Genomic DNA, 13,387 nt, shown 5'->3' on the forward strand with positions numbered 1-13,387 from the left:
TTGCATATACACATCAAGATGACATAAGTAAATTGAACCCGAGGCGTTCAATGGATGAACTGTAACTTGCGGATGCATTAGTAACTCAGGCTTACTGTGCGTTTCCTTGGGACCACCCTTGTGCAACTTTCCTGATAGAACAGGGAGGATGTTCCCAATGGTGGTTGTGTCCAGAATCAGGGGACACAGTCTTATGATTCGGGTAGAGAATATAGGAAGGAGATGAGAAGACATTTCTGCACCCGAGGGTGGTGATCCTTTGGAATTCATTATAACAGGAAGTAGTTGATTCCAAAACATTGAATGTATTCAAGAGGTGGCTATATTTCGCCCTTGTAGCGACTGGGATCAAAGGATATGGGGAGAAAGCACGATTAGGCTGTTGAGTTGGTTGATCAATCATGATCATTATGAAGATTGGAGCAAGCTTAAAGGACAGAATCGCCTTCGCCTGCTCCAATCTTCTATGTTTCTACAGGCACCGACTCTGAACATGGCCTTGAAGTCAACTCCACATTAGTTCTTTTATTCTGGGAATTCCGTGATAAAAATCAAAACATATAATAGGTCCCAACTAGAACTGTGCAGTAATTCAAAAGAATTATCGACAAACTGGTTTATCTTGTTTAACTAAAGAATGCATTTTTATCAGACTACTGACTGGAGGTCAAAAAATGATTGTGATGCACCAACCAATTTGAAGTGAGGACAATGTTAGCAATCATTAATCGAGCGGGAGACACCAATCAGTTACAAGAAACCAATTGTTTTAGAAAATGGAGGGCTATAGAACTCTGAATGGACTGAAATAGCGCATGATTAAGGAAATGCTAATTTCTTATTGATACGTAGGAATGGTGAAAAATTGGAGAAGCGTCAACTACTTTATCATATGGTGGACTGTGAAATAATGATGGACTGGAATTTTGTCTTTGCTCGTATTTCCCTCGTTCTGTTCATTGATGCCGAAAAAGTTACAGCTAACAGTTGCTTGTTGAAGACAAATTTAAACTGCTAACAAATTGATTTTACAATCTCGGGATATAGGAGAAAGCCGACGAGTAGCAATTGGTATCGAGTAGTTTTGCAGCTGTTACCTAAAAAAATAACTTCAGAAATTACTGATCAATAAAAATTGTTTATTTTTCATTACCTTGAAACATTCAAAAAGGATGTTCTGTTTTCAATTAAAATAAAACAGAAATCTGCCTAACAGGTTATTCCTCAATATTTTCGTGTTGATGCATTGTTGAAGCATTCCCCATTAAATTACCAGTCGCGCTATGCTCAACAAATCTCAAAACAGAGGAGAAAATGTATGAAAAGGGGCAATTTGATTACTCTCATGTCACAGTAACATAGTACAAGTATAATAGGCATTGTTCTCATGACGTGCACTATTTTTGCTGTGAGAAGTGAAGTGGCTGAAGGTATGTTGAGTGTTCTTTTCTATAAAATGGAACCACATGTTCGAAATATTGATATGATTCCTTCTGAATCAAGGCAAATCCCCTTTTTTTTAATCTTTGAGATGGAGATTTACAATCAGCAGTGAAAAATCATGAGTACTACTGGGGTATATTTAAGTTACTATGGATGAACTCCAATTTGTCACGTCCGGATATGTGCGGTATTTTAATTTTAATGGGACTGGGGAAGAACAGAAGGTAACAGACTGACACATTTTTAATAATTGACCTGCCTCAAGTAGTGAAGCCGGCAAACAAAATTTAGAATTTTGAAGACCATTTCCTTTTCTGGCATCCATAAATCATTCGATCTATCCGTTCATGCATCCACTCAATTTGTTTGTCCCTTTCTAATTCTGTTTTTCTATCTAGATCACATGTCAAACAGGGTGAACTTGCCAATTGGATGCACAACTGGTTGAACGGCAAGAAACAAGAGAGCAGTGGTGGACGATTCTTTTTTTGAACTGGTGGCTTGTTACCATTGATATTCCACAGGCATCAGTGCTGAGTGGACTTTTGTTTTACATTTATGTGAAAGATTTCGATGAGAAACTAGAAGACGTGGTTAATATGTTGATCTTTGATATCAAAATTGCCAGTATAATGGGCAATGAAGAACGTTATTTAAGATTACAAAGTGGTCTTGGTCAATTAGATCAATGGGCTGAGGAGTGCATATGGAGTTCAATAGAACAGACAGACAGCATGGTCATAATACTTTGACGTTGGCATCATAGGATGGTTGAGAAGGCGTTTCGCAGGCTTGCCTTCATTGATCAGTTGTTTGAGTATAGGAAGTCATGTGGAGGTTGTACAGGACGTGGTCGAGGCCTCTTCTGGGCTAATGTGTCCAGTTCTGGTCTCCTTGTTACAGGAATAATATTATTTAGTTGGAGAGGGTTGATAAAATATTTCCCAGGATTTGGCTCGGAATGGAGGGCATGAGTTATAAGGAGAGGCTGGATAAACTGGGATTTTTTTCCACTAGAGCATTGGAGGTTAAGGGTTGACTGTAAAGATGCTCATAAAATCATGAGGCATATAGATATCTTCAATGGCAGTTGTCTTTCCCCTAGGACGGGTGATTTCAAGACTTGGGGTTTATTTTTAAGGTGAGAGGAGAAAGATTAAAAAAAAACACGAGGCAATTTATTTTCCATGCAGAAAGTGCTTCGTGTGTGCAATGAACTTCCAGAGGAAATGTTGCAGAAATTTAGAAATGCAACTTTGAAAAATTATTTGCATAAACACATAAATCAGAAATATTTTGAAGGGTATGGGCCAAGCGCACGCAGGTGGATCTAGTTCAGTTTGGGATTATGTTCGGCATGGATTCGTTAGACTGAAGGGTCTGTTCCTGTGCTCTTTGACTATCTGAATATTATCTATCTATCTATCTATCTATCTAACTAACTACCTAATACCTATCTATCTCAAAATCCTAATGTGCTGTAGCGATTCTCCAGTGAATTCATATTTCCATAGTGTCTGAAACTCTACAAATGCTTCCTTTCACGAGAAAGTTACACAACAGAAAAATAAACTTTTCTCCAGCATTGTTGCTAAGTATATCTGTTTATGCAGAGGTGATGGATGTGTTTTGGAGCTGGTTTTCCGCCAAGCGGTCAACAGTGAGGAAAAATATATTTGATTTACTGCTGAAACTGTGGATGCTTCCAATAAATGACACTTTGAACTCCAGGATCTTTTCTACAGTCGGCTTGATTGGTGCCAGACATTGCGCCTGACAGATTAAAGGCATATGAATCGATTAAAATGAAACTTCACCAAACTCACTATATATGTTTTCTTTTTTCCAAATTGCACACAAAGGATATATGTCACTTGGCATGTCTTCTTTGAAAAAGGTCACTGATTACAGCTTTCATTGAGTGACTTTGAGAAAGCTGGAAATTTACTGTGTATCAGTAGTTGCTATTACTTCGAAATAAAAGTCATTCTAGTTCGCTGTTTATTAACTATTTAACAGCTTATTAACTATTTTAAAGCTCTAGAATGTGAAGTCTACGAATCCAAACTCAGATTGTAGTGACATTCGTTGTCTTCTCAAAGTAAATTTACAAAATTTAATTTGTTCGAACTCGCATAGCTTGTTGCACCATTCTCTGATCATTTAAACTGAGTGAGCACGTTATAAACGGCTAGCGCTGGTGTCGTGTAATGCTTAATTTCTGCTGATGCCTGTGATTTAACAGTACCTGTCATAGCTACCAATGAGCAAAGAAATGACCTGTTTATGACCTGCAGCAGTGGCAATCATTGCAATACGCTCTAACAGACCATACACTTCTGATGTACCTACACAGTTACCTACAATTATTTGGATGCTGGGGCGTTTTTTTTTAACTTATCGACCGGCCTGTTTTGATTAATTAAATTCTCTTTCAAAAGTTTATCAGAATGTTATGTTTCACTGTCAACTGGCTGTTTATTTAATAGTCATGCAGTTTTCCTTTACTGTGCATTTTCAAATGATTATGTTCGGCCAAAAAAAAAAAGAGACGTTTACTCGTCTTTTACTCATATCTGAGTTCAAACTGTTTCGTCACATAAACCTATATTCTGAACATAATCATTTTGGACATGCTCCGTATTAAGTTGCCGAAATTGAATGTAGAAACGCCTATGATGAATTATGTGTTATTTTTTTACGTGACAAACACTTGGAGTGTCTAGAAAAAGATACAGCAATTTTATTGGCTGATAATATTATTGAACTTTTTATAGTTTTATCTGCTTGACAATGAATTTGAAGAAATAAAGGGAGTTAATTTCCAATTGAAAATTTTACTGTCTTCAGTAAAATAATGAAAAATGTCATCTGAACCAGATCTCACGCTGTTTAATTGCACTTGCACCACTAATATTATGGGAATACGTCCAATCAATATAGACAGCAGAACAAATATCCCAGGACGGAAAAATTTCCATGTTAAACCGTAACCTCGCGTAAATATATTAGCCCATCTGTGAGGGCTGTGGGAGGTGGTACGAGGATCCAGTCACAGCCTCCAGCCCGAATCCAATAGGCGGAACCTGTAAACCTGCCCCCTCTGATGGACACATAAATTCTGGTCATTGGACCGTAATTCAACACTCCTCGATCTGGGGTTTGTTTAGAAAGGTCTTGGCAGAACCTTCTTTCCCAAGTTACCAGAATGACTACGATGACAATTTTTCTCAGTTTGTTACTGACTTTCTTATCCTGTGAGTCTTTATTCTTCAAGTTTCTATTTGTTATTGTCCCAGTGTTAGTCTACCTCTGGAATGCAAAATATTTAGGAATCAGATAATCAGTAAAAATGGTCATTTTTTTGCTTTATTTCTGAAGGTGTCCAGTCGGAGGTTACTTTGATTCAACCAGAGGCAGCGAACGGCCATCCCGGAGGCTCCCTGAGACTGACCTGTAAAACCAGCGGGTTCGATCTTGACAGCGACTACATGGGTTGGGTCCGACAGGTTCCCGGACAGGGTCTGGAGTGGTTGGTTAGCTACTATGATTCATCGAGTAATGACTATGCGCCAGAAATTAAAGATCGATTTACTGCATCCAAAGACACTTCAAACAACATCTTCGCGTTGGAAATGAAGAGTCTGAAGATCGAAGACACCGCCATCTATTACTGTGCAGGAGACCACAGACCGAGAAACAACGGCTGGGCACCTACAAAAACGGCTCAAGGAGACACTTTGTACTTTGCACCGAAAACTGACAGTTAGTATTTGTTTTCAACGTGATATTCACAAATATAATGTTAAGTAGACCTCAAACTTCTTCTTACAAAACTATCACAGAATAACTGAACCGTTAAAACAAATAAATCAGCCAATAAAATAGGGTAATGTTTTGGGCATGTCGTATGTACTGCTTATCGTTCCATCAATTAAAGACTTGGACATAATGTTAATTTTAATATATCTGACACCTCAGTAAATCTCTGCCAATTGTGTTATGTAAACTATGGCATTAATTCCGCAATGATCAGGACTAAATCTCTATTTCACATCAAAATTGAGACAGAACATAGAACAGAGAATGAGCGCAGCTTCTGTGCGGGTTTACATCACTGTGATACTACAGTTGGTCACAGTGATGTGCATACCGACATCCTCATTCAAAAACTACTGGTAAGTATTTAATTCAAATTGACGATTCGGACCATAGCAGGAGCGACAATTGATGTGAGACTTGATTAAAAGGCCAGTCCATTAGTGTTCGTTTGGACAAATGCATAAAATTCTTCTACTTTCTTCGTGTTGATGTCCAAGTTAAATGTACATCAAACTTTAAAATATATTCCAAGCACCTTTAAAAATACAACCGGGAGTAAGAGCAAAATTCTAGCACTGAATCGTTATTAGAGAATTCAAAATCATTGTTTTTTTTTTAAGGAAGCAATGAAATTCGCTGTCTGAATTTTACAGTTTACCATCTGCTGTAGTATTTGATGTCACGTGTCTCATAGTGACATACTGGGATAGCACTGCAAATATGACCAATGCAAAAAATTTGTCAACTCTAATTATTAGAAACAGTGTCAGTGTTTACTTTTACTAACCATCTAAACGTGCAGTGGATTATTAGTTCTGTGGGGTATTATCCGAATGTCATGGTTTAATTTGTAAAAGCGCGATTAATTATTGATTACCAGCAGGTGATATTGACAATCAATTCATGTGTTATTCTGTGAAGTGTAAAATATAGAATCATTTGTCAAGAATGAACAGAATCCACTTGCACAATTATAATGTGATGAAGATTTATCGTGATTTTATTTTTTCCTGTGCTTATGAATATTTAAAATAATGACAGTTTTTGCTTGTTTCGTGCAGAGCTAGTTATTGTGTGACACCGTCCAGGGAATGTAACATTGTGACTATTTCGATTACTGGGGACAAGGGACCATGGTGACCGTGACTTCCGGTAAGAACCTTGAGCGTTCTTAGCAACCGTTATATTTGTTTTAACAGTCTATTGATTTGAGTAATTCATGAGTTAAATGAAACTCGGATTCTGTACTGAGTTTAGTTTGGTTCCAATTGACTTTTCTGGAAAATTATTATAAACTTCATTTCAGTCTCAGCAAATAATTAACGTGCTGGTGAGGGACTCAGTTACTCTATGTTTCTTTCATTTTTATCAGACGGGCAAACTGAGTGGCTGGGCTACTTGAAACAAATAAAGTCTCTTAAACACTATGATGTTCAAGCAATGATTAATAGGAGTGACACCCAGTATCTGCGAGTTTTAGTATGGACAACAAATGATAAGAATTTGAAGAGTCAAAATATTACCAAACATTGACAAAATATGCTAAAATATCGTTATTAATTTCTTGAATATATTCTACCTACACATTATGTTCGTATCGTGTTTGTATTTTGTGGTTTAGTTTGTTAATTTTGTTGACGACAGGCATATTAGATTCTGTCTTGAAATTTTCTTGTGGTGTTGCAGTTCATTCTGTTGATTTGAGTTGATTGGTTTAATCAAGTGAAATGATTCTCAATCATTTCAATCGATTGATTCAAACTGATTGGATTCTCAGTTTGTTTTACTTGATTCTGTTGAATTGAGTTGTTTGGATTCTGAATTTGTTTTATTGGATTTCGCTGAATTGAGTTGATTGGATTCGATTTGTCTTTCATTTGAATCTATTGTTTTGAGTTGATTGGATTCTGATTTTGTTTTACTCGACTATTGAACTGAGTTGTTTGGATTTTCATTTAATTTATGAATTCGAGCTGGGGTTTCAACAGTTTTCATGCTTTCTGTAATTGGTGTTTTCTTTTTTTTCCTTGTTGAGGAGATTGTCCATCTGAATTACTTTGACTTACTAATATTTGTGAAGTTCTTTGCTTTTTCCGTCTCCTTTCTGCATTTGTCGAACTCATTCGGCGACATTCAGTTTTCTGATTGATTGAAAACATTATGTCCAGTTGCAACTACCTGACAACCGACTTAATGCAGAAACACTGAAGGTTTGAGGAATAAAAAATACGACATTTTAGCGCATTATTTTAAAAAAAGAGAATTTAATTCTACTTTTAAAATAAGTAAAGTCTCTTCTTAATAGATTCATTCAAAATACAATTTCGGACTAAAATCACAAAATGCCTAATTGATCAGATTTGATAACTGAGACTAAACTTATTATAACGTACAATAATAATGCGGTAATATGTGTTGATTGAACTATTTTTGTTTTGACCTTAAAGTGATGAATCAATATATGCCTCTAACTGCTTACTGCACAGTGCACATAATTGACATGAACAGGAAAGATGCACAGGTTGGAAGTAAATTGAGTTGCTGCTAAAAACGTGCTAAGCTTTATGTGTTTGTTAAATAAGTCAGCTTACAATCAAGGCTGCTGCTATGACTTCTTATTTCTGTATAACTTAATCGTTAGCTTGTTTGATGGTAAGCAGTTTTGTTGGATTCAAATTTGAGATTTTTTTTGTGATGTTACATTTTGATTCCATCGAAAATGTTTGCAGTGCCAGTTCAACAGCAAACACATCGCTGTCCCTCAATGTTGTGATTTGGTGACTATTGTTCTATTGAGAAGAGAATATGCTTGGGGAGGATTAAAGTCGTAATATTTGTGAAGCGTTTTCTGGTTTTTATATCGTTTTTGCATTGTTTACATGGTTGGTGACAGTGCACCGCTCCAGTTTCCTCATTGAATGCAAACAACATGCGAGTTGAAATTTCCTAAAGCCAAATATTAGGCGAAAGGCAGATAACAAAGGTTTTGGACATTAAGGGAAAACAGAGACTTGGGGTGCGATTTTAACTTATAAGTAATAGTTGCATATTAACCTAATCCATGCCTTACAATCAACTATTTCGATCATAAGATCTGTTTTTCTACAGTTTACAAGTCACTGAGAAATATAATTAGAATTTCAATAATGTAATGCTCTAATCGCTCTTCATATTGAGCAAAAATGCCATTATGGTGATATTATTCCATTCCGCCATATATTACAAACCAGTTTTCTGGCTGGGGAACGTAATTGACAAAGACTATTTAGCAATTCTGCCCGAAATATTTCGATGAAGATCAGATCTATTACACTGATTTGATCAGTTTCACAAATAACTTTAATGAATTAATTGATACATTCGTGATTAAACTTGATTTGCGGGAATAAAAATCAAACTTTAACTGAGTGAATTAATCTACACTTAGCTTTATGTTTTCCCAATCCAGGTGGTTTAAATATAGAGAGTTACATTTTACAACAACATATCAACTCAAGAGTGACTCGTTAGGAAACAACTGAAGTCGGCGATTATGTGACCGAGGCTAGAGTTTGAATTAATTAAAATTATCCAAGCATGAGCTCATCCTGTGAATACTGGCTGCGAATGCAGAGAATGCATTATATATCAATGCGTTCAGACGTATGCAGGGTTTAGATTTTTTCAGAAACAAAAGCTAGAGAGTAGTAGAACACATTGTTTATTTCAAACAATGAAATTGAGTAAAATTTACTTTAAATAATATACTTGACCGATTGATGCAACTTCGCCACTTGAACGGTATTATTCACATTAGTTAAATGTGATGATCATTTTGTTGCAACGTAGCCACCTGAAGGATATCGTTCAAATTAGTTAAGTGTGATGATCATTTCTTTAGACATCAGGTAAAGTGGACAACTCCCGGCAGAAACATGTTTTCAATTCAGGCATTCACAAACTTATCCTTCACTGCAAAGCATCTCATAAGAAAATTAACTTGCCATTGCGAAGCGAACCTGACAGTAAATATTTATCTTAATTTATTCAACAGGAATGCTTTTCCACAATTGAATGAAATATCGGTTTTGTACAGCGCGTGCAAAATCTCCAAATATACAGAACTGTTTTAAGAATATGTAAAATTAATTTCGAGAATTATCCACTTCTTCTTGAGCGTTGCTTAAATTGGCGAAATGTCCCACCTCAATAATTGGTTTATTATAACGACTTATGAAGTTTATTAAAGCATTAAGTAATCTCTGATAATTTTGAAAGCATTCTCATTCGCATTAATGTTTACTTCTGATTAGTTTCTTTTATGAAAGTTGAATTAGAGTGAATCTGCAACATTTGACGTGACGGATTGAGCAGACTTACCGACGTGGTTCAAGACAGCTGTACAGTATGTGTCTGTGTTGTTACTCACTGTCTTGTCAAGTGATCTTGGCCGTTGTAAATCGTCTGGTTCGGTCTCCTGTATTTCAAGCAGTTCAATTTCATCTGGTGCTTCAAAAATACTTTTATCTGCCGGTAATATAATATTTGACTAGCGCCTCAGAAATGAATGCCCTGAACAGATCGCTAAAATCAGAATGAACACTTCAGAAATGAAAGACAGACTGCAGGAGTTTTGAAATCGGTTGTTAGCAATTACACATCTGCCTTGGGAGTTTGCCTTTGTGGACCGCTTTGTGGGACACCCACGCACGAACAGGGCACGATATTCGATGATGAACCTTGAAAACATTGAATACTTAACAAGTTTGTGATGACAGCAAAATTAGTCGTAAAGTGGACAGTGAATGATATTTTCTAAAAATTCAACGGGATCTTGAAACAACATCAATAGGCTGAGGAGCGACAGATACATCTTAACTTATATGAATTCGTGGTGTTGTACTTTGATGAGACAAACCAGGGCATGAATTACACTGTTAATGGTCGGGCACTGGGGAGAGTTGTCGAACAGAGGGACCTAGGGGTTCAGATAAATAGTTCCTTGAAAGTGGTGTCACCGATAGAGTGGTGATGAAGGCGTTTGACACGCTTGGGTTCGTTCGTCAGAGCGTTGAATACAAGTGTTGGCAGGTCAAATTGCGACAGTATCCGACATGAGTGAGGCCATTTTTGGAGGACTGCGTTTAGTTCTTGTCGCTCTGCTGCACGAATAATCTTGGCAAGTAAGAAAGAATGCAGAAAAGATTTGCACGATGTTACTGAGACTGGTGGTCTTGAGTGATGAGAAGCTGTTGTTTACTCTGGATGTTTCTTTTAATCCCTTGATCTGAGAAGATTAATTCGTGAGTTTATAGGGATTAATATAATGATGAGGGGAATAGATAAAGGGAATAGTAAAGGTTTTCCTTTTCTCCTATTGCAGAGGAGATCAAAACTAGAGGCCATAGTTTTAAGTTGAGAGAGAAAGATTTAAAAGGGACCTGTGGGAAACTTTTTCACACAGAGGGTGGTGGTATATGGCATAACCTGGCAGAGGAAGTGGTAAGTGCAGGTACAGTTACAGCATTGAAAAGACATTTCAACAAGTGGATGAACAGCTTTAGAGGCACATGCGCCAAATGCAGGCAAATGGAATTGCTTTAATTTGTGAATCCTGCTCGGCCTGGGTGATTTGGACTGAAGCATCGGTTTCTATACTGTATGACTCTATAACTCTGTGACCCTATGATGGAACAGTCTCGAAGTTCGAAGGTGGTGAGCCAGTAAGGGGATAGAGTGTGAGCTGGTAGGCTTTGACGTGTTGTGTGGCTGCTGGATGAGCTGGCATGCACATAGCTTGGCAGTTTAGAATCTAGGCAAATGATTATGGTTACTAGGAACTAATTTGGCTGAATGTGCTTGGTAGGTGATGTGTAGTTTGAGTGGAAATCTAGTAGGTGTGTCAAGTACCAGTCTGGTTAGTTGACAGATCAGCAGAATGCGGGCTGTTTCGGCGGTATATGGTCACAGTAGTGAAGTAGCAGGTGGACATGATGTCACAATGCAAAGCTCGCAGTTTGACAAAGTCGCAGGCGGTAAACAACGGATGAAAAGGGAGATGGAATGCAATGTTGACAGGTTGATTGGCTAAGATGAGAGTTAAATGATCGAGGCCTTGAGATCATATCTGGGGAGTTGGGTCCTCACCATGATGAAAACTGTGGTGGCAGATCCTGTTAGGGCCAGATATAAATGGACCATGTACAGAGTGGCAGGAGGGGAATTGATTGTAAGGAATCGAGAGTATATGTCTAGCTGGAAAATCGATTGTCTTGGAATGTGTGGTATTGTCGTGTGAAGGAGTTCGTGCATTCTGGAGTGAGTGGATGTGTGACAGGGTGGGGGTTATCAATGTCAGTGGATGTTCAGGACAGAGTGGGAAGGAGTGGCAGTCAGACTGAGAAATTATACTTTTTGCGGTAACTGGGTGTCAATTTGATAGTTAAAGCGCACTTGTTAATTTCTTGAATCATTCCTGGGTAAATGTATCGCAGTTAACCATAGTTAACCAAAGTCACTGATTCTAAATAGAGGAATGCATACTTTCAGAGGCTTCCAGAATTCAGATAATTGCCCATTATCAGTTTAAACTACCAGACAATTGGCATTAGGTCAGCTGCGACAGAGATCCTCACAATGCTGGTGCTCCTCTCCTCTTGGCGCTTCTGCAGCGACCTTCTTCCCAGAGAAAATATTCTGACTTCCATTGACAATGGAAAGTATGTTTCACAATGCAATTGCGCCAAATATATTCTATCTCCAAGAAGAGTGACTTTAAATATTTATCTTGACACTCAATGTTATTGTCATTGATGAATCCCACATCATCAACATACTACGGGCTGTCTTTGAAAGAAAAAAACTGAACTAGAGTTACCATACCTGGTCAGAGACCAGGAATTTTGCGTCAAGTAATTTACCTGCTGTCTCCAAACGCCTGCTGACCATCTACAAGGCACAAGACGGAAGTGTGATGGGATACTACCACTTGTCTGGATGAGTGAAGCTTCAATCGCGCTTGATAAACTTGGCATCATTCAGCACGCAAGAATGCACTTGTTTGGCATCCCATTTGTTACATGCAATATTCACTCCTTTACTAGTAATGCAGTGGAACCGTTGCTGGCTGTCGACGAGTTCTATGTAGAAACTCAGCCAGACTACTTACCCAGCAGATTCTGAGCCCACGACCTATACCACCGAGAAGGACGTGGCAGCAAATGAGTGACAGCACAACCAACTGCAACTTGTTCTGTCTGCTTAACGATATTGCCACCTCTTCACAGCTCCCGTCCTAGCAATACTGTGTGTATCTGCTTTGTAAGGTCAATAATGGTGGAAGAAAACTACTCTTCACCACATCCCCATGGATAATTAGCAACGGGCAAAGAATGCTACTGTGGACAGCAATGCCGACATCACATGTACGAATACAATCAAAGAATGTATGGGCTTTTTTTTTTCAAACTCGGTAGTTATTCGTCCTTCATTGCTTGTATTGTGATGTGCATTGAAGTCTCTACCATGAGTGCAGACACTGCCAACACTATATTCTCTGCCTATTCCACCTGATGCTCAAATTGGAAAAAAAGATTGAATTATCAGTCCACATAATTTGGCATGGCCGCATCAGACAATAAGAAGGGCTCTGCATCACCCATTTACTTCCTCAAATCAAGATACTTCATGCAGTCAGGAGTCAATGTTGATCACTGCCCGAGCAACTCTACCCCAACTATTTAGCAATGTCCTGCTACCTCAAGTGAATCTGTGCGGCAGCTGGGATAGGGCTATTTTTAATGGTAAAACAAATGAAATTTGTTGGCTTGCAGACACCTAATTTCCTTTCAGAAAAATCACTTTTCTGTCATGTTAGACTGGAATTAGTCAGAAAGCATTCACCCTGAGTCTCACAACCCAGAACATCAATAACGCCGCTTCATATTTTTACATCATCAGGTTTTTATGATTGTTTCATTGTAACCCTGTAATTACAGATTACAGAGACAGTAGGAACTGCAGATGCTGGAGAATCTGAGATAACAAGGTGTAGAGCTGGATGAACACAGCAGGCCAAGCAGCATCAGAGGAGAGGAAGGCTGACGTTTCGGGCCTAGACCCTTCTTTAGAAAGGTTCTGAAGA

The 13,387-nt window shown here is 38.1% G+C and overlaps 1 gene segment (V, D, J or C); it reads left to right on the forward strand.

Annotated features, from left to right (window-relative positions):
* The first annotated feature begins 5,181 nt into the window (after positions 1-5,181).
* Positions 5,182-13,387, forward strand: part of LOC109934979 — a 20,318-nt gene continuing 12,112 nt past the window's right edge. The window contains 2 exon segments of the C gene segment in view: positions 5,182-5,208; positions 6,327-6,417. Of these exon segments, the coding sequence occupies positions 6,399-6,417 (19 nt within the window).

This window comes from Rhincodon typus, chromosome 42 (assembly GCF_021869965.1).
Source record: "Rhincodon typus isolate 14 chromosome 42, sRhiTyp1.1, whole genome shotgun sequence".
NCBI lineage: Eukaryota > Metazoa > Chordata > Chondrichthyes > Orectolobiformes > Rhincodontidae > Rhincodon > Rhincodon typus.